The 27,696-nt window shown below is 47.6% G+C and overlaps 1 protein-coding gene and 1 long non-coding RNA gene across 6 annotated transcripts in view; one reads left to right on the top strand and one right to left on the bottom strand.

The window, feature by feature from the left end:
• The window catches only part of LOC140392177 (F-box/WD repeat-containing protein 7-like), a 321,680-nt gene that overhangs the window by 181,183 nt on the left and 112,801 nt on the right, over positions 1-27,696 (top strand). The window contains exon 1 of one of the 5 annotated variants that reach the window (XM_072477560.1): positions 24,780-24,923. The exons of the other annotated variants lie outside the window; for them this stretch is intronic. Within the exon in view, the coding sequence (XP_072333661.1) occupies positions 24,885-24,923 (39 nt within the window). The 5' untranslated portion in view covers positions 24,780-24,884. Of the gene's footprint in view, positions 1-24,779; positions 24,924-27,696 lie in introns of those variants that run through there. 5 annotated transcript variants of the gene reach the window in all.
• LOC140392178 (uncharacterized) overlaps positions 1-27,696 on the bottom strand; it is a 123,760-nt gene that overhangs the window by 57,119 nt on the left and 38,945 nt on the right. The gene's annotated exons all lie outside the window — the stretch shown is intronic.

Below are 27,696 nucleotides of genomic sequence, written 5' to 3'. Positions count from 1 at the left end.
AGTGAATGGTAGAACCCTCAAGAGTATTGAAAGTCAAAGAGATCTAGGAGTACAGGTCCACAGGTCATTGAAAGGGGCAACACAGGTGGAGAAGGTAGTCAAGAAGGCATACGGCATGCTTGCCTTCATTGGCCGGGGCATTGAGTATAAGAATTGGCAAGTCATGTTGCAGCTGTATAGAACCTTAGTTAGGCCACACTTGGAGTATAGTGTTCAATTCTGGTCGCCACACTACCAGAAGGATGTGGAGGCTTTAGAGAGGGTGCAGAAGAGATTTACCAGAATGTTGCCTGGTATGGAGGGCATAAGCTATGAGGAGCGATTGAATAAACTCGGTCTGTTCTCACTGGAACGAAGGAGGTTGAGGGGCGACCTGATAGAGGTATACAAAATTATGAGGGGCATAGACAGAGTGGATAGTCAGAGGCTTTTCCCCAGGGTAGAGGGGTCAATTACTAGGGGGCATAGGTTTAAGGTGAGAGGAGCAAAGTTTAGAGTAGATGTACGAGGCAAGTTTTTTACGCAGAGGGTAGTGGGTGCCTGGAACTCACTACCGGAGGAGGTAGTGGAAGCAGGGACGATAGGGACATTTAAGGGGAATCTTGACAAATATATGAATAGGATGGGAATAGAAGGATACGGACCCAGGAAGTGTAGAAGATTGTAGTTTAGTCGGGCAGTATGGTCAGCACGGGCTTGGAGGGCCGAAGGGCCTGTTCCTGTGCTGTACATTTCTTTGTTCTTTGTTCTTTGAGAAGCCCTGGAGAAAGTGTAAAAAAGGTTTGCAAGGGTTATGCCAGATTGAGGGAATAAAACCATGAGGAATAGGCCAGAGCTCTCCAGAAGAGATGATTGAGGAGATCTTCTGGAGGTCTTCAAAATTAAGGATTCAACAGGGCAGATGCGGCAAAGATGTTTTCACTTATGGTGGAATCCAAAACTAGGCCTTTATATAAAAGTCACAAATAAATCTGAAGTGGGATCTAGTTGAACCTCTTTAGATAGATAGATAGATAATTTGTTTATTGAGAAATCATCATGGTGGCAGATGCCAAATTATGAAGACAAATAACGAGTAATCAGTCATTCTGAACAATCAATCCCAAAATAAAAATGAAGTCGAAATTACATCACAAATATTTTTAACATACAAATAAATTGTAGTACAGGGACTGTTGAGAATCTGGAATGGTTGAGGTGAAGGGGGCAGAGGTGAGTGCAGTGACCATCACTGAGGAGAAGGTTATGGGGAAACTGAAAGGTCTGAAGGTGGATAAGTCACCTGGACCGGATGGACTACACCCTAGGGTTCTAGAAGAGATAGGTGAGGAAATTTGGGAGGCATTGGTGATGATCTTTCAGGAATCACTGGAGGCAGGAAGGGTCCCAGAGGACTGGAAAGTGACTAAATAAGGGAGGCAAAAGACGGGAAATTATAGGCTGGTTAGCCTGACTTCGGTCATTGGTAAGATTTTAGAGTCTGTTATTAAAGATGAGATTGCGGAGTACTTGGAAGTGCATGGTAAAATAGGACTGAGTCAGCACGGCTTCGTCAACGGGAGGTCATGTCTGACAAATCTGTTAGTTCTTTGAGGAAGTAACAAGGAAGTTAGATAAAGGAGAACCAGTGGACATGATTTATTTAGATTTCCAGAAGGCCTTTGACAAGGTGCCGCATAGGAGACTGTTAAATAAGTTAAGAGCCCATGGTGTTCAGGGTAATATCCTGGCATGGATAGAGGATTGGCTGACTGGCAGAAGGCAGAGAGTGGGGATAAAGGGGTCTTTTTGAGGATGGCAGCCGGTGACTAGTGGTGTGCCTCGGGTCGGTGCTGGGACCACAACTTTTTACAATATATATTAATGATCTGGAAGAAGGAACTGAAGGCACTGTTGCTAAGTTTGCAGATAATACAAAAATATGTAGAGGGACAGGTAGCATTGAGGAAGCAGGGGGGCTGAAGAAGGATTTGGACAAGCCAGGAGAGTGGGGAATGAAGTGGCAGATGGAATACAATGTGGAAAAGTGTGAGGTTATGCACTTTGGAAGGAGGAATCTAGGCATAGACTATTTTCTAAATGGGGAAATGCTTAGGAAATCAGAAGCTCAAAGGGACTTGGGAGTCCTTGTTCACGATTCTCTCAAGGTTCAGTCGGCAGTTAGAAAGGCAAATGCAATGTTAGCAATCATGTCAAGAGGGCTAGAATACAAGAGCAGGGATGTACTTCTGAGGCTGTATAAGGCTCTGGTCAGACCCAATTTGGAGTGTTCTATGTTCTGTTGTGAGCAGTTTTGGGCCCTGTACCTAGGAAGGATGAGCAGGCCTTGGAACGGGTCCAGAGGAGGTTCACCAGAATGATCCCTGGAATGAAGAGCTTGTCGTATGAGGAACGTTTGAGGACTCGGGGTCTGTACACGTTGGAGTTTAGAAGGATGAGGGGGGATCTTATTGAAACTTACAGGATACTGCGAGGCCTGAATAGAGTGGATGTGGAGAGGATGTTTCCACTTGTAGGAGAAACTAGAACCAGAGAACACCATCTCAAATTAAAGGGACGATTCTTTAAAACTGAGATGAGGAGGAATTTCTTCAGCTAGAGGGCGGTGAATCTGTGGAACTCTTGGCCGCAGAAGGCTGTGGAGGTCAAATCATTGAGTGTCTTTAAGACAGAGGTAGATAGGTTCTTGATTAATAAGGGGATCAGGGGTTATGGGGAGAAGGCAGGAGAATGGAGATGAGAAAATGTCAGCCATGATTGAATGGCGGAGCAGACTCGATGGGCTGAGTGGCCTAATTCTGTTCCTCTGTCTTATGGTCTTCCGGTCTAAGATCACATGTTGATGGAAAAGCTACGACTAGCACAGGAGGGCAACAAAAATACCAAGTTACGTTGATAGGATTCATGGGGGATGCTTGTGTGGAGCCTAAAGCCCGGCATAAACCAGAATGGTTAAATGGCCTGTTTCTGAACAATAAATGTGTAACACACCTGCATTACTGTCTGTGATATAAGCACGAGAACATAGCCAACTCTAAATGAAATTACTCAAGGCTGTTTCTCACCTTCCTTGAATGCTGTCTTGTGCATTAACACCCCTGATGAGGACCAGATAAATGATCTTAGTCACTGGCTTGAATTTTATTCTAAAACAACTGTATTAATTATTATGGACGGCCAAGGGTTGAGCTGTTGAGAACCAATGTTACTTTGTGTGAATGGAGGCATGGGAAGGGAAAAATATAGCTCTTCTGTCGACTTTGCAGCTGTTCCACTGCTTTCCTATTGACTGGATGATCTCATGCTCTGGATATAACATCTTTTTAAAATAACAATTTATTCTAAAATGTTGAGTGAAGCATCCCATTGAAATTAGAAGACAGGATTTTTGTGTTGTGATAATGAGGCTGTGAAAGGCTCTTGCTGTAATTCCGGATGAAAACTGAACTAAAATGTGCTGGAAACGAGAATAATGCTGAGTGTGCAGGGTGCAATTTCAATGTTTTTAAATGGCATGTAACTTTGAAATATTGTGAAGTGAGAGGAGGATAGTGATAGACTTGGAGGACAAAACAGATTGGTGGAAAACATCGTCACATAGCAGATGAAACTTGATGTTGAGAACCGTAAACTGAAACATTTTGGTTGGAAGAGCAAGGCGAGGAAATCTCAAATAAATGATATAGGGACCGGGGAGTGTGTCCACCAATCGGTAAAGAAAGTACACTGAATTGGCTTTGTAGATGGGATATAAAGTTTTTAAAAAATATATATATTTTTAGTCTCTTTTTCACATTTTCTCTCAAATTTACACCCAACAATAAACAATAATCAGTAACGAATGTAATGTCAATCCCCATATCAATAACAACGATCCCAGCCTCCCACCAAACCCCAAACAGCAGCCCGCAGGTTAACATAAACAAATGACAAAAAGGAATTTGGAATCACCTATAGTCACCATTAACTCATACAGGTATCCCTCCCCCCCCGCCCAATGTTCGATGTATCCAATTCTCGAAAGTGTCTTAACGCCCATGAATTGTAGAACCCCCTCCATCCTTTCCCTCCGTTCAAATTTGATCTTCTCAAGAATCTCGCCAGGGCACAGGGTGGGGAGGCTGCTCTCCATCCCAACAGGATCTGCCTTCGGGTGATCAATGAAGCGAAGGCTACAACATCTGCCTCCGTACCCGTTTCCAACCCCGGCTGGTCCGACACCCCGAGTATGGCCTCCCGGGGGCCCGGGTCCAGTTTCACGTGTACCACTTTAGAAATTACCCTAAAAACCTCCTTGCAGTAATGTTGGGGTATAGGGTTATGGTGAACCTTTAAATAATCCTGGTTGATCTGGACTGCTGCGTTCACTTCTCGGCACCAGGAGGATGCAAAGGCATTTGTTGTCCATTCCTGGCAGGGAGATCAAACATCGAGACAGGATGCTGCCATAGGGATCGATGTGAAATTTGACAGGTCAGAGTTCAGACATGTCAGATTTCACTTGCCAGTTCCTTTGGAATTTACATTTGTTTGAACCGAGGAGAAAATTCATTTCCACCATCTGATTTGTGTCCGTTTAGACCAGCTGATAGTGTCTCAATGCGGAGTCCACAGAATCATGGATTGACAGCATAAGAGGAGGCTATTGGGCCCATTTGTCCATGCAGGTGTGGATATCAATCTATTTTTAAAAAATATATATATTTATTAAAGTTCTTTAACACAATTTTTCTCCCTTACAAACAATAACCCCCCCCCTCCGTAACAAAACGAGAAATCGCGCAGAGCAAGATATATACATGGCAAAATGATATATTTACACAGCTTTGTACACTGGCCCTCACCCGTACGTGCCAGTTTCCCCAACCCTTCATGTTATCTCTCGCTCATCCACCCTCCCAGGCAGTCCCCCCCCCCCCCCCCCAGGGTTGCTGCTGCTGCTGACCGACCTTCCTCTAACGCTCCGCGAGATAGTCTAGGAACGGTTGCCACCGCCAGTAAAACCCCTGCGCAGACCCTCTCAAGGCGAACTTAATCCTCTCCAACTTTATGAACCCAGCCATATCATTTATCCAGGCCTCCACGCTGGGGGGCTTCGCCTCCTTCCACATTAGCAAGATCCTTCGCCGGGCTACTAGGGACGCAAAGGCCAGAATGCCGGCCTCTTTCGCCTCCTGCACTCCCGGCTCGTCCGCTACTCCAAATATTGCTAGCCCCCAGCTTGGCTTGACCCGGACTTTCACCACCTGAGATATTGCTCCCGCCACTCCTCTCCAGAACCCCTCCAGTGCCGGGCATGACCAGTGGATATCAATCTAGTCTTGCACTTTCCTGTTCACCTACAAACTTTACCCTTTAATTCATTTCTCCTATCTGCTTCCACCATGTTTTCAGGTGGATTGTTTTTTATTTCTTCATGGCATCCTGGCATTTATTGCCCATTCCTAATTGCCCTCAAAGTGGTGGCGAGCTGCCTTCTAGAATTGTGCAGCCCATGAGGTGTAGGTACATCCAGAGTCCTGTTCTCACGCAACCGAGTGGCTTGCTGGGCCATTTCAGTGGGCAAATAACAATCAACCACATTGCTTATTGATGTGGAGACTCATGCAGGCCATGCTGGGCAAGTACAGCAGATTGCCTTCTGAAGGTGAGCCACATGGGTTTTTACAACAATCCAGTGATTTAATTCTGATTGAGACATGGTGCTTTATTTCAGATCGATTAATTACATTTAAATTCCTCCACTCGTGGTGGGATACACACTCCTATCTCCAGAGCAGTTTGTGATTCTCAGTTACTAGCCCAGTAACATTTCTGCTACGCTACCATCCCAGGGCCAGAGCAAAGAGACACCCAATCACCAACCTATTCTGCCAGAAAATACCAAGCATAATCCCTCAGCAGTGCAGAAACTTTGCCTGTGTCACAGATACTCTCAGATCCACCATCTCCATTGAATGTTACAAAGGGTTCACTTACAACCAAGTGTAATCACTTTTCATAACTCTGAATTTGTTACAGAATCAATGGCTACAACACAGGAGACCACCATTTGGCCCATCATATATCTGTGCTTTCTCTGGTGACTCAGCGTGTCCCACTCCCCGGCCTTTTCCCCACAGCTCTGCAAATTTTTGCAAATTTTCCTCTTCAGAGAACAATCTAATTCCCTTTTGAAATCCTCAATGAGCCTGCCTCCACCGCACTCAGCCAGCGCATTCTACATCCTAGCCACTCGCTATGGCAAAAAGATTTTCCAGCATTTGTTTCAGATTCCAGCATCCGCAGTAATTTGCTTTTATTTAACTTCTCCGACATTTGCTGTAGAATATTGGTTATTCCTTCACTAAAAGGCAGTTGCTGTGTCACTCCAGCTGCTGGGTACAGTGTTTTTAAACTGCAGTGTGAATTGGTGTCATTATTCTTTCAGTAAAGTTCAGCACTGGATGTGTGAAAGGTTTGCTCTGTTAGCTTGAACTGTAACATATAATCTTCCAGAGGTTTTCCCTTCCTAAACTTCGGTTCAATTTGGTCAAAGCGCTTGAGCTATGCAGTATCTGGGGTAGTTTGAGGCGATGAATTGAAAGGGTTTACAGTATAATGATTTGATCTATTTAACCTTTTTTTGTGATGTGGCTTTAACCAATCTGCAAGATTGTGATTTGATATTTTAGGAAAACTGGTGTTGAAGCATTTTTTGTGGTAGATTGGAGGGAACTTGACGAGAAGTTATAGGGGTGAAACTTCAGTGCTTCAAATCAAAAGTTAAGAATCTTCAGCTTCATCATCACATTGTATATTGTATTTTCACAGTTAACAATTGTCCATTCTGATTCAGTGTAATTCGTATTACTCAGTGAATGGGCTTTCTTTCGGTCAAACAGGTTTTGGTCACACTTTCTTGTGAATGTTTCTTGCAGGTTGTTTGTCAAAACTTGTGCTCCAGAAGCTGTTATGCCCCAAGTACAGCAACAACACCGGCATTATGGGCAGCACGGTAGCACAGTGGTTAGCACAATTGCTTCACAGCTCCAGGGTCCCAGGTTCGATTCCCGGCTTGGGTCACTGTCTCTGCGGAGTCTGCATGTTCTCCCCGTGTGTGCAGGGTTTCCTCCGAGTGCTCCGGTTTCCTCCCACAGTCCAAAGATGTGCAGGTTAGGTGGATTGGCCATGATAAATTGCCCTTAGTGTCCAAAATTGTCCTTAGTGTTGGGTGGGGTTACTGGGCTATGGGGATAGGGTGGAGGTGTGGGCTTGGGTAGGGTGCTCTTTCCAAGAGCCAGTGCAGACTCGATGGGCCGAATGGCCTCCTTCTGCACTGTAAATTCTGTGATCTACCTAGCAATGTGGAAAATGACCCAATTATATACCATACACAAAACGTAGGACAAATCCAACCCAGCCAATTACCTATCAAGTCTACTCTCTATCATCAGCCAAGTGATGGAAGGCATCAACGTCCGTGCTATCAAGCGGCACATCCTCTGCATTTAAAAAAAAAAAATTAAATTTAGAGTACCCAATTCATTTTTTCCAATTAAGGGGCAATTTAGTGTGGCCAATCCACGTAACCTGCACATGTTGGGTTGTGGGGGTGAAACCCCCGCAAACATGGGGAGAATGTGCAAACTCCACACGGACAGTGACCCAGAGCCGGGATTGAACCTGGGACCTCAGCGTTGAGGCGCAGCAATGTTAATCACTGCGCCACCATGCTGCCGGCTTACTCAGCAATAACCTGCTCATGGACACTTAGTTTGGGTTCCATAAGACATAGAAGCAGAATTAGGCCACTCTGATCATCGAGTCTGCTCCGCAATCATGGCTGATATCTTTCACCAGGGTCACTCAGCTCCTGACCTCATTACAGCCATGCCTGGCATTAAGGAAGATAATTGTTGGGGGACGTCGACATTCCTGCAGAAGTACCTCAGGGTACTGTCCGAGGCCCAACTCTCAGCAATTGTTTTTTATTCATTTACGGGATGTGGGTGTCGCTGGTTAGGCCAGCATTTATTGCCCATCCCTAGTTTCCCTTCAGAAGGTGGTCGTGAGTTACCTTCTTGAACCGCTGCAGTCCCTGAGGTGTAGGTACACCCACTGTGCTGTTAGGGAGGGAGTTCCAGGATGTTGCCCCAGCGACAGTGAAGGAGCAGCCGATATATTTCCCAGTCAGGGGGGTGAGTGACTTGAAGGGGAACCTCCAGGTGGTGGGTTCCCAGGTATCTGCTGCTCTCGTCCTCTTGGATGGTAGCGATCGTGGATTTAGAAGGTGCTGTCGAAGGAACCTTGGCGACATCCTCCAGTGCATATTGTAGATGGTACACACGGCTGTCTCTGTTCGTCAGGGGTGGAGGCTTTGAAAGTTTGTGGAAGGAGGAGCAATTGAACGGGTTTCTTTGTCCTGGATGGTGTCAAAGAACAAAAAGAACAAAGAAATGTACAGCACAGGAACAGGCCCTTCGGCCCTCCAAGCCCGTGCCGACCATACTGCCCGACTAAACTACAATCTTCTACACTTCCTGGGTCCGTATCCTTCTATTCCCATCCTATTCATGTATTTGTCAAAATGCCCCTTAAATGTCCCTATCGTCCCTGCTTCCACTACCTCCTCCGGTAGCGAGTTCCAGGCACCCACTACCCTCTGCGTAAAAAACTTGCCTCGTACATCTACTCTAAACCTTGCCCCTCTCACCTTAAACCTATGCCCCCTAGTAATTGACCCCTCTACCCTGGGGAAAAGCCTCTGACTATCCACTCTGTCTATGCCCCTCATAATTTTGTATACCTCTATCAGGTCGCCCCTCAACCTCCTTCGTTCCAGTGAGAACAAACCGAGTTTATTCAATCGCTCCTCATAGCTTATGCCCTCCATACCAGGCAACATTCTGGTAAATCTCTTCTGCACCCTCTCTAAAGCCTCCACATCCTTCTGGTAGTGTGGCGACCAGAATTGAACACTATACTCCAAGTGTGGCCTAACTAAGGTTCTATACATAGGCGGTGGCAACCGTTCGTCGAATATCTTGCGGAAAGATAGATAGGGGAGAACAAAGAAGGCAGCAGCAGCGGCCCAGGACTTGGGGGGGGATGGGGGGGGGGGGGGGGTGGCCTGAGACAAGGCAGTTGCCAATTAGGGCTAGTTTTTATTTTTTGTTATTTAATATTTATTTATTTGTTGTTGTTTTTGTTTAAATTTAAAAAAGGTCATTATTATCTGTATTGTTACAATGTTGTGTAAAGGATGCACAATGTACTGTGTTGGTTGACCAAAAATTTTCAATAAAATATTATTTAAAAAAAAACTAAGGTTCTATACAGCTGCAACATGACTTGCCAATTCTTATACTCAATGCCCCGGCCAATGAAGGCAAGCATGCCGTATGCCTTCTTGACTACCTTCTCCACCTGTGTTGCCCCTTTCAATGACCTGTGGACCTGTACTCCTAGATCTCTTTGACTTTCAATACTCTTGAGGGTTCTACCATTCACTGTATATTCCCTAACTGCATTAGACCTTCTAAAATGCATTACCTCACATTTGTCCGGATTAAACTCCATCTGCCATCTCTCCGCCCAAGTCTCCAGACAATCTAAATCCTGCTGTATCCTCAGACTGTCCTCATCGCTATCCGCAATTCCACCAACCTTTGTGTCGTCTGCAAACTTACTAATCAGACCAGTTACATTTTCCTCCAAATCATTTATATATACTACAAACAGCAAAGGTCCCAACACTGATCCCTGTGGAACACCACTGGTCACAGCCCTCCAATTAGAAAAGCATCCCTCCATTGCTACCCTCTGCCTTCGATGGCCTAGCCAGTTCTGTATCCACCTTGCCAGTTCACCCCTGATCCCGTGTGACTTCACCTTTTGTACTAGTCTACCATGAGGGACCTTGTCAAAGGCCTTACTGAAGTCCATATAGACAACATCTACTGCCCTACCTGCATCAATCATCTTAGTGACCTCCTCGAAAAACTCTATCAAGTTAGTGAGACACGACCTCCCCTTCACAAAACCGTGCTGCCTCTCACTAATACGTCCATTTGCTTCCAAATGGGAGTAGATCCTGTCTCGAAGAATTCTCTCCAGTAATTTCCCTACCACTGAAGTAAGGCTCACCGGCCTGTAGTTCCCGGGATTATCCTTGCTACCCTTCTTAAACAGAGGAACAACATTGGCTATTCTCCAGTCCTCCGGGACATCCCCTGAAGACAGCGAGGATCCAAAGATTTCTGTCAAGGCCACAGCAATTTCCTCTCCAGCCTCCTTCAGTATTCTGGGGTAGATCCCATCAGGCCCTGGGGACTTATCTACCTTAATATTTTTTAAGACACCCAACACCTCGTCTTTTTGGATCACAATGTGACCCAGGCTATCTACACCCCCTTCTCCAGACTCAACATCTACCAATTCCTTCTCTTTGGTGAATACTGATGCAAAGTATTCATTTAGTACCTCGCCCATTTCCTCTGGCTCCGCACATAGATTCCCTTGCCTATCCTTCAGTGGGCCAACCCTTTCCCTGGCTACCCTCTTGCTTTTTATGTACGTGTAAAAAGCCTTGGGATTTTCCTTAACCCTATTTGCCAATGACTTTTCATGACCCCTTCTAGCCCTCCTGACTCCTTGCTTAAGTTCCTTCCTACTTTCCTTATATGCCACACAGGCTTCGTCTGTTCCCAGCCTTTTAGCCCTGACAAATGCCTCCTTTTTCTTTTTGACGAGGCCTGCAATATCACTCGTCATCCAAGGTTCCCGAAAATTGCCGTATTTATCTTTCTTCCTCACAGGAACATGCCTGTCCTGTATTCCTTTCAACTGACACTTGAAAGCCTCCCACATGTCAGATGTTGATTTGCCCTCAAACATCCGCCCCCAATCTATGTTCTTCAGTTCTCGCCTAATATTGTTATAATTAGCCTTCCCCCAATTTAGCACATTCATCCTCGGACCACTCTTATCCTTGTCCACCAGTACTTTAAAACTTACTGAATTGTGGTCACTGTTACCAAAATGCTCCCCTACTGAAACATCTACCACCTGGCCGGGCTCATTCCCCAATACCAGGTCCAGTACCGCCCCTTCCCTAGTTGGACTGTTTACATATTGTTTTAAGAAGCCCTCCTGGATGCTCCTTACAAACTCCGCCCCGTCTAAGCCCCTGGCACTAAGTGAGTCCCAGTCAATATTGGGGAAGTTGAAGTCTCCCATCACCACAACCCTGTTGTTTTTACTCTTTTCCAAAATCTGTCTACCTATCTGCTCCTCTATCTCCCGCTGGCTGTTGGGAGGCCTGTAGTATACCCCCAACATTGTGACTGCACCCTTCTTATTCCTGATCTCTACCCATATAGCCTCACTGCCCTCTGAGGTGTCCTCTCGCAGTACAGCTGTGATATTCTCCCAAACAAGTAGCGCAACTCCGCCTCCCCTTTTACATCCCCCTCTATCCCGCCTGAAACATCTAAATCCTGGAACGTTTAGCTGCCAATCCTGCCCTTCCCTCAACCAGGTCTCTGTAATGGCAACAACATCATAGTTCCAAGTAGTAATCCAAGCTCTAAGTTCATCTGCCTTACCCGTAATGCTCCTTGCATTAAAACATATGCACTTCAGGCCACCAGACCCGCTGTGTTCAGCAACTTCTCCCCGTCTGCTCTGCCTCAGAACCACACTGTCCCTATTCCCTAGTTCTCTCTCAATGCTCTCACCTTCTGACCTATTGCTCCCGTGCCCACCCCCCTGCCATACTTGTTTAAACCCTCCCGTGTGACACTAGCAAACCTCGCGGCCAGGATATTTATGCCTCTCCGGTTTGGATGCAACCCGTCCATCTTATACAGGTCACACCTGCCCCGGAAGAGCTCCCAGTGGTCCAGATAACGGAAACCCTCCCTCCTACACCAGCTGTTTAGCCACGTGCTTGTCTGCTCTATCTTCCTATTTCTAGCCTCACTGGCACGTGGCACAGGGAGTAATCCCGAGATTACAACCCTAGAGGTCCTGTCTTTTAACTTTCTGCCTAGCTCCCTGAACTCCTGCTGCAGGACCTCATGCCCCTTCCTGCCTATGTCGTTAGTACCAATATGTACAACGACCTCTGCCTGTTTGCCCTCCCCCTTCAGGATTCCCTCTACCCGTTCGGAGACATCCTGGACCCTGGCACCAGGGAGGCAACATACCATCCCGGAGTCTCTTTCACGTCCACAGAAGCACCTATCTGTGCCCCTGACTATAGAGTCCCCTATTACTATTACTCTTCTGCGCTTTGACCCTCCCTTCTGAACATCAGAGCCAGCCGTGGTGCCACTGCTCTGGCTGCTGCTGTTTTTCCCTGATAGGCTATCCCCCCCGACAGTATCCAAAGGGGTATATCTGTTCGAGAGGGGGACAACCACAGGGGATTCCTGCACTGACTGCCTGCCCTTTCTGGTGGTCACCCATTTCTCTGCCTGCACCTTGGGTGTGACCACATTTACATAACTGCGATCTATGACGCTTTCCGCCACCTGCATGCTCCTAAGTGCATCCAATTGCTGCTCCAACCGAACCATGCGGTCTGTGAGGAGCTGCAGTTGGGTACACTTTCTGCAGATGAAGCCATCCGGGACGCTGGAAGCCTCCCGGACCTGCCGGCAGTGTCGAGTGTTGTTGGAGCTGCACTCATCCAGGCAAGTGGAGAGTATTCCATTACACTCCTGACTTGTGCCTTGTAGATGGTGGACAGGCTTTGGGGGCCAGGAGGTGAGATACTCGCCGTAGTATTCCTGGCCTTTGACCTGCCCTGGTAGTCACAGTATTAATGTGGCTGGGTCCAGTTCAGTTTCTGGTCAATGGTCACCCCCAGGATGTTGATTGTGGGGGATTCTGCGATGGTAATGCCATTGAGTGTCATGGGGCGATGGTCAGATCCTCTATTGTAGGAGATGGTCATTGCCTGGCATTTGTGTGGCGCGGGTTTGACTTGCCACTTGTCAGCCCAAGGCCGGATATTGTCCAGGTCTTGCTGCATTTGGACAGGGACTGCTTCATTATCTGAGGAGTCGCGAATGGTGCTGAACATTGTGCAGTCATCGCAAACATCCCCACTTCTGACCTTCTGATGGAAGGGAGGTCATTGATGAAGAATCTGAAGATGGTTGGGCCGAGGACACTACCCTAGAACTTAGAACAGTACAGGCCCTTTGGCCCACAATATTGTGCCGACCACTTATCCTAATCTAAGATCAACCTAACCTACACCCCTTCAATTTACTGCTGTCCATGTGCCTGTCCAAGAGTCGCTTAAACGTCCCTAATGACTCAGACTCCACCACCTCTGCTGGCCGTGCATTCCACACACCCACCACTCACTGTGTAAAGAACCTCTGACATCTCCCCCATACCTTCCGCCAATCACTTGAAAATTATGTCCCCTCGTGACAGCCATTTCCACCCTGGGGAAAAGTCTCTGGCTATCCACTCTATCCATGCCTCTCATCACCTTGTACACCTCGATCAAGTCACTTTGCCTTCTTCGCTCCAGTGAGAAAAGCCCTCGCCCCTCAACCTTTCTTCATAAGACCATGCCCTCCAGTCCAGGCAGCATCCTAGTAAATCTCCTCTGCACTCTCTCCAAAGCATCCACATCCTTCCTATAATGGGGGGACCAGAACTGGACACAATATTCCAAGTGTGGTCTAACTAGAGTTTTATAAAGCTGCAGCAAAATCTCGCGGCTCTTAAACTCAATCCCCCTGTTAATGAAAGCCAACACACCATACGCCTTCTTGACAACTGTATCAACCTGGATGTCAACTTTGAGGAATCTATGTTTCTGTTCCTCCACACTCTCAAGAATCCTGCCTTTAACCCTGTATTCAGCATTCAAATTCGACCGTCCAAAATGACTCACTTCACATTTATCTAGGTTGAACTCCATCTGCCACTTCTCAGCCCAGCTCTGCATCCTGTCAATGTCCTGTTGTAACCTGCAACAGCCCTCAACACGATCTACAACTCCCCCAACCTTCGTGTCATCGGCAAACTTACTAACCCACCCCTCCATTTCCTAATCCAAGTCATTTATAAAAACCACAAAGAGCAGAGGTCCCAGAACAGATCCCTGCGGGACACCACTGGTCACCGACCTCTAGACAGAATACTTTCCATCCACTACCACTCGCTGACTTCTTTCGGCCAGGCAATTATGTACCAGATAGCCAAATTTCCCTGTACCCATGCCCCTTGACCTTCTGAATGAGCCTACCATGGGGACCCTTATCAAATGCCTTACTGAAATCCATATACACATCCACTGCCTTGACCTTCATCAATGTGTCTCGTCACTTCCTCACAGAATTCAACGAGGCTTGTGAGGCATGACCTGCCCCTCTCAAAGCCATGCTGACTATCTTTAATCAAACTATGTTTTTCTAAATAATCATAAATTCTTTATTTCTCAGAATCCGTTCCAGTATTTTACTCATCACAGACGTAAGACTGTCTGGTCTGTAATTCGCAGGGATTTCCCTATTCCCTTTCTTGAACAGGGGAACAACATTCGCCTCCCTCTAATCACCCGGTACTACTCCAGTGGACAATGAGGAGGCAAAGATCATCGCCAACGGCGCAGCAATCTCATCCGTCGCTTCCCGTAGTAACCTTGGGTATATCCCGCCAGGCCCAGGGGACTGATCTATCCTGATGCTTTTCAAAATTTCCAGCTCATCATCCTCCTTAATATCAACCCTGAGGAACTCCTGCAGTGATGTCCTGGAGCTGAGATGATTGATCCGACCATCTTCCTCTGTGCCGTGTTTGACTCCAACCAGCATCATCAATGACCTTCCCGATACGGTCAGAAGTGGGGGTGTTCGCTGCCGATTGCACTTTGTTTACCATTTGCCGCGTCTCCGATACCGAAGCAGTCTGTCCAAATGCAGCAAGAACTGCACAACATTCAGGCTAAGGCTGAAAAGTGGCAATTAAGATCTGTGCCACACAAGTGCCAGGCACCTCCAACAGGATCCATCCCCCTTGACATTCAATGTCAGTACTATTAACATCCTGCGTGATACCATTGACCAGAAACTGAACCAGCCATATAAATACTGTGCAAATACAACAAGTGCAGGACAAGTCAGGAATGTAATGGGATACACTCCATTTGCCTGGTTGAGTGCAGCTTACAACAGCACTCAAACCTGAACACACCCAGGACAAAACATCCACTACCTTAAACTTTCACTCCCTCCACCACCGATGCACAGTGGCAGCCGTGTGTACCATCTGCAAGATGCACTGCACCAACTCACCAAGGTTCTGATAACAGCAGCTTCCAAACCCGTGACCTATCACCTACAAGGGCAAGAGAAGCCTCCACCTGCAAGCTCTGTTGCGGGTCACTCACCATCCTGGCATGAACTGTATCGTTGTTCTTTCTCTGTCACTGGGTTAAAATCCCTTTCCAACAGCACTGTGGCTGGTACCTACACCACATGGACTGCAATGTTTCAAGAAGGTGGCTCACTCCCACCTACTCGGGGCAATTAGTGATGGACAGTAGATGCTGCTTTGACCAGCAATGCCCACTTCCCACCTGCAATGCATTTTCATTCAACACCTGTGAGCATTGTATTTAAATCTGCATTTTGTGATGTTTACAAAAATGCAAAATGTGTAGTGTTTTCAATACCTTGATCAGACCGGAAACAAGGCCACTAATTTATTGGTTCAGTGAAAAAATGAATGGAATTGTGGGATTTAATACTGCAAACAAAACATAGAACATAGAACGATACAGCGCAGTACAGGCCCTTCGGCCCACAATGTTGCACCGACATGGGAAGTCAAAAAACAAAAGCCATCTAACCTACACTATGCCATTATCATCCATATGCTTATCCAATAAACTTTTAAATGCCCTCAATGTTGGCGAGTTCACTGCTGTTGCAGGTAGGGCATTCCACGGCCTCACCACTCTTTGCGTAAAGAACCTACCTCTGTCCTATATCTATTACCCCTCAGTTTAAGGCGATGTCCCCTCGAGCTAGCCATTTCCATCCGCGGGAGAAGGCTCTCACTGTCCACCCTATCTAACTCCCTGATCATTTTGTATGCCTCTATTAAGTCTCCTCTTAACCACCTTCTCTCCAACGAAAACAACCTCAAGTCCATCAGCCTTTCCTCATACGATTTTCCCTCCATACCAGGCAACATCCTGGTAAATCTCCTCTGCACCCGCTCCAAAGCCTCCACATCCTTCCTGTAATGCGGTGACCAGAACTGTACGCAATACTCCAAATGCGGCCGTACCAGAGTTTTGTACAGCTGCAACATGACCTCATGACTCCGGAACTCAATCCCTCTACCAATAAAGTCCAACACTCCATAGGCCTTCTTCACAACCCTATCAACCTGGGTGGCAACTTTCAGGGATCTATGTACATGGTCACCTAGATCCCTCTGCTCATCCACACTTCCAAGAACTTTACCATTAGCCAAATATTCCACATTCCTGTTATTCCTTCCAAAGTGAATCACCTCACACTTCTCTACATTAAACTCCATTTGCCACCTCTCAGCCCAGCTCTGCAGCTTATCTATATCCCTCTGTAACCTGCTACATCCTTCCACACTATCGACAACACCACCGACTTTAGTATCGTCTGCAAATTTACTCACCCACCCTTCTGCGCCTTCCTCTAGGTCATTGATAAAAATGACAAACCGCAACGGCCCCAGAACAGATCCTTGTGGTACGCCACTTGTAACTGAACTCCATTCTGAACATTTCCCATCAACCACCACCCTCTGTCTTCTTTCAGCTAGCCAATTTCTGATCCATATCTCTAAATCACCCTCAATCCCCAGCCTCCGTATTTTCTGCAATAGCCTACCGTGGGGAACCTTATCAAACGCTTTACTGAAATCCATATACACCACATCAACTGCTCTACCCTCGTCTACCTGTTCAGTCACCTTCTCAAAGAACTCGATAAGGTTTGTGAGGCATGACCTACCCTTCACAAAGCCATGCTGACTATCCCTAATCATATTATTCCTATCTAGATGATTATAAATCTTGTCTCTTATAATCCCCTCCAAGACCTTACCCACAACAGACGTGAGGCTCACCGGTCTATAGTTGCCGGGGTTGTCTCTACTCCCCTTCTTGAACAAAGGGACCACATTTGCTATCCTCCAGTCCTCTGGCACTATTCCTGTAGCCAATGATGACATAAAAATCAAAGCCAATGGTCCAGCAATCTCTTCCCTGGCCTCCCAGAGAATCCTAGGATAAATCCCATCAGGCCCCGGGGACTTATCCATTTTCAGCCTGTCCAGAATTGCCAACACCTCTTCCCTACGTACCTCAATGCCATCTATTCTATTAGCCTGGGGCTCAGCATTCTCCTCCACAACATTATCTTTTTCCTGAGTGAATACTGACGAAAAATATTCATTTAGTATCTCGCCTATCTCTTCAGACTCCACACACAACTTCCCATCCCTGTCCTTGACTGGCCCTACTCTTACCCTAGTCATTCGCTTATTCCTGACATGCCTATAGAAAGCTTTCGGGTTTTCCTTGATCCTACCTGCCAAATACGTTTCATGTCCCCTCCTTGCTCGTCTTAGCTCTCTCTTTAGATCCTTCATCGCAACCTTGTAACTATCAGCGCCCCATCTGAAACTTCACACCTCATCTTCACATAGGCCTCCTTCTTCCTCTTAACAAGAGATTCCACTTCCTTGGTAAACCACGGTTCCCTCGCTCGACGCCTTCCTCCCTGCCTGACCGGTACATACTTATCAAGAACACGCAGTAGCTGTTCCTTAAACCAGCTCCACATATCCAGTGTACCCAACACTTGCAGCCTACTTCTCCAACCTATCCCCCCCCAAATCATGTCTAATGGCATCATAATTGCCCTTCCCCCAGCTATAACTCTTGCCCTGCGGTGTATACTTATCCCTTTCCATCATTAACGTAAACGTCACCGAATTGTGGTCACTGTCCCCAAAGTGCTCTCCTACCTCCAAATCCAACACCTGGCCTGGTTCATTACCCAAAACCAAATCCAACGTGGCCTCGCCTCTTGTTGGCCTGTCAACATATTGTTTCAGGAAACCCTCCTGCACACACTGTACAAAAAACGACCCATCTATTGTACTCGAACTATATATTTTCCAGTCAATATTTGGAAAGTTAAAGTCTCCCATAATAACTACCCTGTTACTTTCGCTCTTATCCAGAATCATCTTCGCCATCCTTTCCTCTACATCCCTAGAACTATTTGGAGGCCTATAGAAAACTCCCAACAGGGTGACCTCTCCTTTCCTGTTTCTAACCTCAGCCAATACTACCTCGGAAGAAGAGTCCCCATCTAGCATCCTCTCCGCCACCGTAATACTGCTCTTGACTAGCAGCGCCACACCTCCCCCTCTTTTGCCTCCTTCTCTGAGCGTACTAAAACACCTAAACCCTGGAACCTGCAACAACCATTCCTGTCCCTGCTCTATCCATGTCTCCGAAATGGCCACAACATCGAAGTCCCAGGTACCAACCCATGCTGCCAGTTCCCCTACCTTATTTCGTATACTCCTGGCATTGAAGTAGACACACTTCAAACCACCTACCTGAACACTGGCCCCCTCCTGCGAAGTCAAATCTGTGCTCCTGACCTCTCTACTCTCAATCTCTCGTACCCTAAAACTACAATCCACGTTCCCATGCCCCTGCTGCATTAGTTTAAACCCCCCCCCCCCCCCCCCCCAAAGAGCACTAACAAATCTCCCCCCCCCCCCCAGGATATTTGTGCCCCTCGGGTTCAGATGTAGACCATCCTGTCTGTAGAGGTCCCACCTTCCCCAGAAAGAGCCCCAGTTATCCAGAAATCTGAATCCCTCCCGCCTGCACCATCCCTGTAGCCACGTGTTTAATTGCTCTCTCTCCCTATTCCTCATCTCATTATCACGTGGCACGGGCAACAACCCAGAGATAACAACTGTTTGTTCTCCTTCTGAGCTTCCATCCTAGCTCCCTGAAAGCCTGCCTGACATCCTTGTCCCCTTTCCTACCTATGTCGTTAGTGCCAATGTGGACCACGACTTGGGGCTGCTCCCCCTCCCCCTTCAGGACCCGGAAAACACGATCCGAGACATCACGTGCCCTTGCACCTGGGAGGCAACATACCAAACGTGAGAGTCTCTCGCTCCCACAAAATCTCCTATCTGTGCCCCTGACTATCGAGTCCCCAATTACTAATGCTCTGCTCCTCTCCCCCCCCCCCCCCTTCCCTTCTGAGCAACAGGGACAGACTCCATGCCAGAGGCCCGTACCCCATGGCTTACCCCTGGTAACCCCCCCCCCCCCCCCCCCCCCCACAAGTATCCAAAGCGGAATACTTGTTTCTCAGGGGAACGACCGCAGGGGATCCCTGCACTGACTGTTTTTTCCCCGTCCCTCTTACAGTTACCCACCTATCTCCAATCTTTGGTGTAACTAATTCCCTAAAGCTGCTATCTATGACCCCCTCTGCCTCCCGAATGATCCGAAGTTCTTCCAACTCCAGCTCCAGTTCCCTAACTCGGTCTTGGAGGAGCTGGAGATGGCAGCACTTCCTGCAGGTAAAATCAGCAGGGACACTAACGGCATCCCTCACCTCAAACATCCTGCAGGAGGAACATTGCACTCCCTTCCCTGCCATCCCTCTAACCTCCAACCAAGATCTGGTTAATAAATAAATAAATAAAACAAATTAAAAATAAAAATAATAATAATATGGCACTTACCTCACACCAATGGGTCTTATTATTAGGTTAGAGGAGGAGGGTGGGTGGGAGGCACTACACGTGTAGTGTCTCGGGTTTCCGTGATGACCAGCGAATGTATCCCGGCACCATGGAGAAGATTCTGGCTCCACCAGCTCAGGACCTCCCGCAATCAGTGCCAACTGGCGGACATTCAAGGAAAAGCTTCTGCTGTACATTGAAGTTTCAGACCTCGTGGGTGTGTCTGATGCAAGGAAGATCGTGCTTCTCCTCTCAACAGCGGGTGATCAAGCCATCGAACTCTTCAAATTCACTTCACCAAAGGTCAGGACAAGACAAAGTTTCAGACCATCCTGCACAAGTTTGACAGTCACTGTGAAGTGGACACCAATGAAATCTTTTGAGCACTACATATTAAAACAACGTCTACAAGGTAAAGATTAATCTTTCAACTCCTTCTTAACTAACCTCCGCCTGCTAGCGCTGTCCTGCAACTTTGGTGATATTGCTGACTCCATGATCAGAGACCAAATCGTGTTTGGAGTTCACTCTGATCCTAAGAGAGCAGCTACTGAAAATCAAGCATATGACCCTGCCAGTCGCGATTGAAACATGTACATGAGCATGAGCACGGCAAAAATTGCTATGCCCAGTACAAATCGGCTGAAAATGAGAAACTTGCCCCCCACGAGGCAGTGTGCAGAGGCCATCTCCTGGATGCAGCGCCTCAGCATTGATGAAAGCGGCCATTTCACGCGCTTTTCCCGTGGCCCCACACATGCGCGATGTAAACAGGATAACGAAGCGGCCGACACCCGCACTGCGCATGTGCGACGCCGCACGTAGCGTTAGGACGCCGACATCATGACGTGCTCTAACTGCGGCAATGCCCACTTAAAGAAACACTGCCCTGCAAGAGGCAAGCGCTGTTTAAACTGCGGGAAGCCTGGACACTATGCAGCCTTGTGCAGGTCTGCACCACCAGTCAGGGGCCAGCGCTCCCAATTCCGACGACGGCGCGTTCAGAGTGTGCAACAACGATTACAGGATTCTGATCCTGGCAGCACAACGGATCCAGAGGAAGAATGCCTGGACTCCGCCTCCTGTGTGGGGATCAATAGCAAATGTGAATATGCCACATCCAACTCATCACAAATTCAATCCATCCTCGCTGTGGATTCTGCGGATGAATAGCGTGTGGTGATGCAGGTCAACCACTGCTCCATCCAGTTGAAGCTGGACACAGATGCTTCTGCCAACCTCTTCTCTCAGGCAGATTTCAAACTCATCAAGAAGCCCCCCAAGGTCCTTCTAGCAGCCTGCAGGCTCCTGGGCTACAACGGAAATGCCATCACGGCACTGGGATCCTGACATCTACTCGTCTCCAACCGGAGCACCCATGCACGGTTACGTTTTGAAATTATCAAGCTAGACAGGGTATCCCTACTTGGCGTGCATGCCTGCAAGCAGCTCAACCTCATGCAGCGGGTTTACACAACAACCTCCTCCAATGTGGGTCTTCAGGCTGGCTTTGACGACTTCCTCGCTCAGTATCCAGATGTGTTAGACGGGATGGGCCCGCTGCCATATCGGTACAAGATTCTGCTATGACCTGATGCCAAGCCAGTGGTCCACGCACCACGCTGGGTCCCGGCTCCGCTGAGGGAACACCCGAAGGCACAGCTCAAGGATCTTCAGCAACAGGGCATCATTTCCAAGGTAACCGAACCGACTGACTGGGTCAGCTCGATGGTATGTGTTAGAAAGCCTTCGGGAGACCTGCGCATCTGCATTGATCCCAAAGATCTCAATAAGAATATAATGCGAGAACACTACCCCATCCCGAAGCGGGAGGAACTCACCAGTGAGATGGCACACAAACGTTTTTTTCACCAAGTTAGATGCGTCAAATGGATTTTGGCAAATCCAGCTGGATGAGTCCAGCAGAAGGTTCTGCACCTTCAACACACCGTTTGGCAGATACTGCTATAATCGCATGCCGTTCGGCGTTGTCTCTGCATCGGAGATCTTCCATCGCATCATGGAGCAGATGATGGAGGGCATTGAAGGGGTTTGTGTGTACGTGGACGACATCGTTATATGGTCCACGACCCCTGAAGAGCATGTTTCCCGTCTCCAGCAGGTATTCCACCGTGTCCATGCCAATGGCCTGAAGCTCAACAGGTCCAAATGTTGCTTTGGCATGTCAACACTCAAGTTCTTCGGTGACCAGATCTCTCAGCAGGGCGTGTGCCCAGACAAGGTCAAGGCCATCGCAGCCATGAAGGTCCCTGAAGACAAGAAGGTGGTGTTGCGCTTCCTGGGCATGGTCAATTTTCTGGGCAAGTTCATCACAAATCAGGCCTCGCACACCACGGCCCTACCAACCTGGTGAAAAAGGCCACTGCCTTTGAGTGGAAGGCAGCACATAAGGCAGAGTGGTTGGAGCTGAAAGCCAAGCTCACCACTGCACCTGTCTTGGCATTTTTCGACCCAGACAGGGAGACTAAGATCTTGACAGATGTGAGCCAGGATGGCATTGGTGCGGTGTTGCTTCAACGCGATGACACTTCATCCTGGACACCGGTAGCCCACGCATCGAGGGCCATGACGCCCACCGAAACAAGGTATGCGCAAATAGAGAAAGAATGCCTAGTCTCCTCTCTGTCATTCTCAGGTTTCACGACTATGTCTACGGCCTGCCGACATTCACTGTCGGGACGGATCACAGGCCTCTGGTCCACATTATCCACAAGGACCTGAACGACATGACGCCTCGGTTGCAGCGCATCCTCCTCAAACTCAGAAGGTACGACTTTGACTTAGTGTACACACCTGGCAAGGAGCTCATCATCGCTGATGCATTGTCCCGCTCCATCACATTGCCTAGTGAACCGCTGGAAATCATCCGGCAGATTGAATCACAGGTGCAGCTGTGTGCTAGCACCCTCCCGGCGTCTGATGAGAAGGTGGTTCGTATCCGCGAGGAGACAGCCAAAGACCCCCTCTTGCAGCGTGTCATGCACCACCTCGCCAATGGTTGGCAGAAAGGGCAGCGCCCTCAATTTTACAGTGTAAAGGACGACCTGACGGTGATTGATGGTATCCTCCTCAAGCTGGACCGGATTGTAATTCCACTCAGTCTCCAGAGCTTGGTGCTCTGCCAAATCCATGAGGGACACCTGGACGTTGAGAAGTGCAGACGCAGAGCCAGGCAGGCTGTCTACTGGCCTGGTATTAGCCAGGACATCTCGAACATGGTCCTCAACTGTGCGACCTGTCAATGCTTCCAGCCAGCGCAGAGCAAGGAGACGCTCCAGCAGCATGAAATCGAGACCTCCCCGTGGTCCAAGGTTGGCATCGACCTCTTTCGTGCGAATGGTCGTGACTACGTGTTGATTATTGACTATTTCTCCAATTACCCTGAAGTCGTGAAGCTCTCAGACCTCCCATCTCGGACCGTCATCAAGGCCTATAAGGAGACGTTCTCCAGGCATGGTATCCCACTCACTGTCATGAGTGACAATGGCCCGTGCTTCAACAGCCACGAGTGGTCTATGTTTGCCAAGTCCTACCATTTCAAACATGTCACTTCCAGCCCACACTATCCGCAGTCCAATGGGAAGGTTGAGAAAGGGGTGCACAGTGTGAAACAGCTCATCTGCAAGGCCGCGGATTCTGCTTCTGACATCTACCTCGCGCTGCTTGCGTACAGGGCGACCCCACTGTCCACTGGCATGTCGCCGGCTCAACTCCTGATGAACAGGGACCCTCGGACGACACTTCCAACCATACACTTGCCCAACCTGGATCACTTCCCAGTGCTGCAGAAGGTGCAGCAGCTCCGAAACCAGCAAAACAGGGCTATGATGCTCATGCCACCGATTTGCCCATGTTATCCCCGGCAGACACTGTCAGGATCAAGAAACCGGATGGGTCTGCTCCAGCTGTTGTTGAACAGAGAACAGAACATGACCAATGAGCAGGCAGGACACTCCAGGGCGGTATCTCGCTATAGAAGGCATGAGGCACTCACACTCTGCCTCTTTCCACTGATGAACATCTACAGAGTGAGTCAGGGTGTATGTACAGTATCACACCTCCAGCACGTGGCTAAGAGCTAGTCTGGTTCAGTCAGACAGAGTAACCACACTTAGGTTAGCAGAGAGTCGAACTCATAGAGAACTGTGCTAACTGTGCTACTGGTTCAATAAACCTGATTGAACTAACTTCAAGGTCTGGAGTATCTTTTGGTTAAAGCTGCATCCAGTTGCAGCCTGTGTTATCCCAGAGTACATAACACGACAAACCCCACTCTTAATTTAACCAAAGTGTGTTGGGACTTGTCAAATCGGAGGAGTGCAGGAGCATGTGATTCCTGATTGGATAATCCACTATATTTATCTGTGCATTGAAGGTAGGGTGTGAAATTGGATAACAATTTGATTAACAACACTGATGAAAGCATCCTGCACATGGGGCCATCTCAGCCAGTCTGGATCTTTTGATCCTGGAGCAAGATATTCAGCAGCCAGTTGCTATAACTGTCGAACAATGCTGTACAGATTCGGAAAGCTATGTCTGTCTGCTACACACTGAAATTGAAAAAATGTTGCTGGTTACCACTTTTTGTCGTTTTGGTCTATCTGCTGAGAAGCCTGTTGTGGTCATGTAACCCCTTTCCCTCCATTGTTTTGTGCACTGATTTCCTTCCTGATGTATAGACATGACTAAGAGGCGTATGCTCCACAGGGGTGGGGATTTCTCTGCTGATTTCAGTACTGCCTTTCACTTTGGACAGATTTAAAATCCACCTCATTCAGCAGCATTGCCGACGTTGGGAGCAGTAATTTTGGGAAAGGAGGTGGTTGTGGCGGTTCAGTTAATGTTGCCTGCTAATTTAGTTTATCTATTTCAATCATTGGCGACCAGATACCCTCCAGTGCAGTGGTATAGCTCAGTGCACACCTCCTGCAAGCAGCCAAACCCAGCTGGTTTTCATTCTGTGCTTGAAGGAGTTCTTTTTGTAGCTGGCACTGTGTGAAGTTTCCAAGAAATGTTATGTGTTAAAGAAGTGGGCAAGGTAATCGGTGTGAGTCAGATGCGAGCTGCTAACCATGGGATTCTACAGCACCTTCAAGCTATTCCTGCACAGAGTAAGTCTGCTTCCTCTTACCTACTGCCGAGGATTCTTATTAATAACTCCACCAAGTTAACAATAGGATTGTTCTTGTGCTGAGAAATCTGTCTGTGGATCATGGTGTTTGTAATCGGAATCTCAGGCTTCTCACCTTCAGTTCCTTTCAGAGATTTATTTTAGTCTCTCCAAGCTGCTGCCTCTGGCTGGATAGTCCTGCTGTTGGAATCAGCGTTGCCTGTGATAAAAGGATCTTGAATCTGATTGTCCGTTTCTGCTGTGCCCACGCGTATCTTTGTTATTCTTCCTCTTAATCTCAACAATCTGTTTAGACCAAGTATTGATGCAGCACCAATTTTTGAATTGCAGCAAAACGTGATTAACCTCGATATCACCCCCACCACTGCCGCCTGAGCCCCTGGCAGATGAATGTTTGTGGTGGATTTCTATTTGTTGAGGGGGTGGTACAGATTGTTTTTGTTTGATTATAAATGATAAACCAGCTGATCAAATCCTTCTGTTTTTGGGTGATTAGTTATTGGCTGTTGGGTTTTCAATTTGATTGATGTTCTGTGAATGATAATATTTTGAAGTGAGGGTGAGTTTAGCTGAGGCAGCCTCAGCGATGGAAGCATTATGTAAGTGATTACGAATTAAAACAAGATTAAATGTTTCTCTGAATTTATATTCATTCATGGTATGTGGGCGTTGCTGGCTGGGCGAGCACTTGCTGATCATCCCTAAGTGAGTGACTCACTCGGCCATTTCAGACGGCAGTAAAGAGTCGACCACATTGCTGTGGGTCTGGAGTCACATGGAGGCCAGACCGGGCGAGGACGGCAGATTTCCTTCCCTGAAGGACATTAGTGAACCAGATGGGTTTTTACAACAATCAATAATGGTTTCATGGTCATCATTAGACTTTAAATTCCAGATCTGTATTGAATTCAAATTTCATCATCTGATTACTGATGTCCCTGAGAGCGGGAAATCCGCTGCCCCAACTGAAGGTCCACAGCTGATTGGTTGACTCCTTAATGCCCTTTGAAATGACCTAGCAACCCACTCAATTGAAGAGCAATTCGGGATGGGCAGTAAATGCTGGCCCAGCGATGCCCATCTCCCATGAATTTAAAAAGTAACTCTTTCCATTGTTCACAAACTCAAAAACAAAATCAACTCTATTGACCAGATCCCCATGCAGACACTTCGCCAAATTCTGGGAGTTAGTCTCCGATCATGCCATCTCAGCCAGGCCTCCGGAAAAGCTCCTGCAGCATTCCTTTTAAACCAAATTTGAGCTTCTAACGTTTCTATCAGCTTGATTCAGTTGATAACACTCACCTTGGTATCACTCCAGGACTTTCATCTTCTAGGCTAACTCGAAGGTACAGTGCAGTGGGAGGTACACTACTTTCAATAACTTATTGAACTGAGGCACTCTTTTGATTGATCAACTCTTGGCAATTTTACAAGAGTGGAAAGTTCCTCCTGGTATTCCTCACCAACTCTTCCCACATCCAACACCAAAAATGTGAATTTATTGCTGCTTGTGATGGTCTGGAATGCACTGCCTGGGAGCGTGCAAGAGGCGGGTTGCCTCACATCCTTTAAACAGTACCTGGATGAGCACTTGGCGCATCTCCACATCCGAGGCTATGGACCAGGTGCTAACAAATGGGATTAGGATTGGCATTTCGGGTGTCTTTCATGCAGCGATGCAGGCTCGATGGGCCGAAGGACCTTCTCTGCACTACTTTTCTGTGAATATTACTGTATTCAAATCAGCTGCAGTAACATAAATATAAATGTACATCCTGCCGTCTCCCCTTCCCTCCATGAGGAGCACACAGATTTTAGTTTCCAGGCTTCTCCTGATGTTATGCCTGTGATTACGCCCCAGAAATAGCAGAAAGCGTCTATTTAATTTTTGTTGTTGGATTGTTGATAAATTGCCAATATGGAAGCGTTAGGAACAAAGTAAAGTTTTAAAACTTAATTTATGTTATGTATTTATTTGTTCAGAATCTAGCGAGAGGCAGTGGTGTTGCTGGGCCGGTAATCCAGGGACCCAGAGTCATGCTCTGGGGATCCTGATTTAGATCCTGTCATAGCAGATGGTGTAATTTGAATTCAATTAAAAAATCTAAAAGAAGTCTAAAGACAACCATGAAACCATTGTCAATTGTCATAAAAACCCACCTGGTTCACTGGCACGGTAGCACAATGGTTAGCACAGTTGCTTTGCAGCTCCAGGGCCCCAGGTTCGATTCCCTGCTTGGGTCACTGTCTGCAGAGTCTGTACGTTCTCCCCATCTCTGCGTGGGTTTCCTCCGGGTGCTCCGGTTTCTTCCTCATCAGTCCCGAAAGAGAGACTATAGAACATAGAACCGTACAGCACAGGACAGGCCCTTCGGCCCTCGATGTTGCGCCGAGCATTGTCCGAAACCAAGATCAAGCTATCCCACTCCCTGTCATTCTGGTGTGCTCCATGTGCCTATCCAATAACCGCTTGAAAGTTCCTAAAGTGTCCGACTCCACTATCACAGCAGGCAGTCCATTCCACACCCTAACCACTCTCTGAGTAACGAACCTACCTCGGACATCCCTCCTATATCTCCCACCCTGAATCTTATAGTTATGCTCCCTTGTAACAGGTACATCCACCCGAGGAAATAGTCTCTGAAAGCCCACTATCTATCCCCCTCATCATCTTATAAACCTCTATTAAGTCGCCTCTCATCCTCCTCCGCTCCAAAGAGAAAAGCCCTAGCTCCCTCAACCTTTCCTTA

Source organism: Scyliorhinus torazame, chromosome 15, assembly GCF_047496885.1.
Source record: "Scyliorhinus torazame isolate Kashiwa2021f chromosome 15, sScyTor2.1, whole genome shotgun sequence".
NCBI lineage: Eukaryota > Metazoa > Chordata > Chondrichthyes > Carcharhiniformes > Scyliorhinidae > Scyliorhinus > Scyliorhinus torazame.
This window is presented reverse-complemented; position numbering and strand designations above follow the sequence as displayed.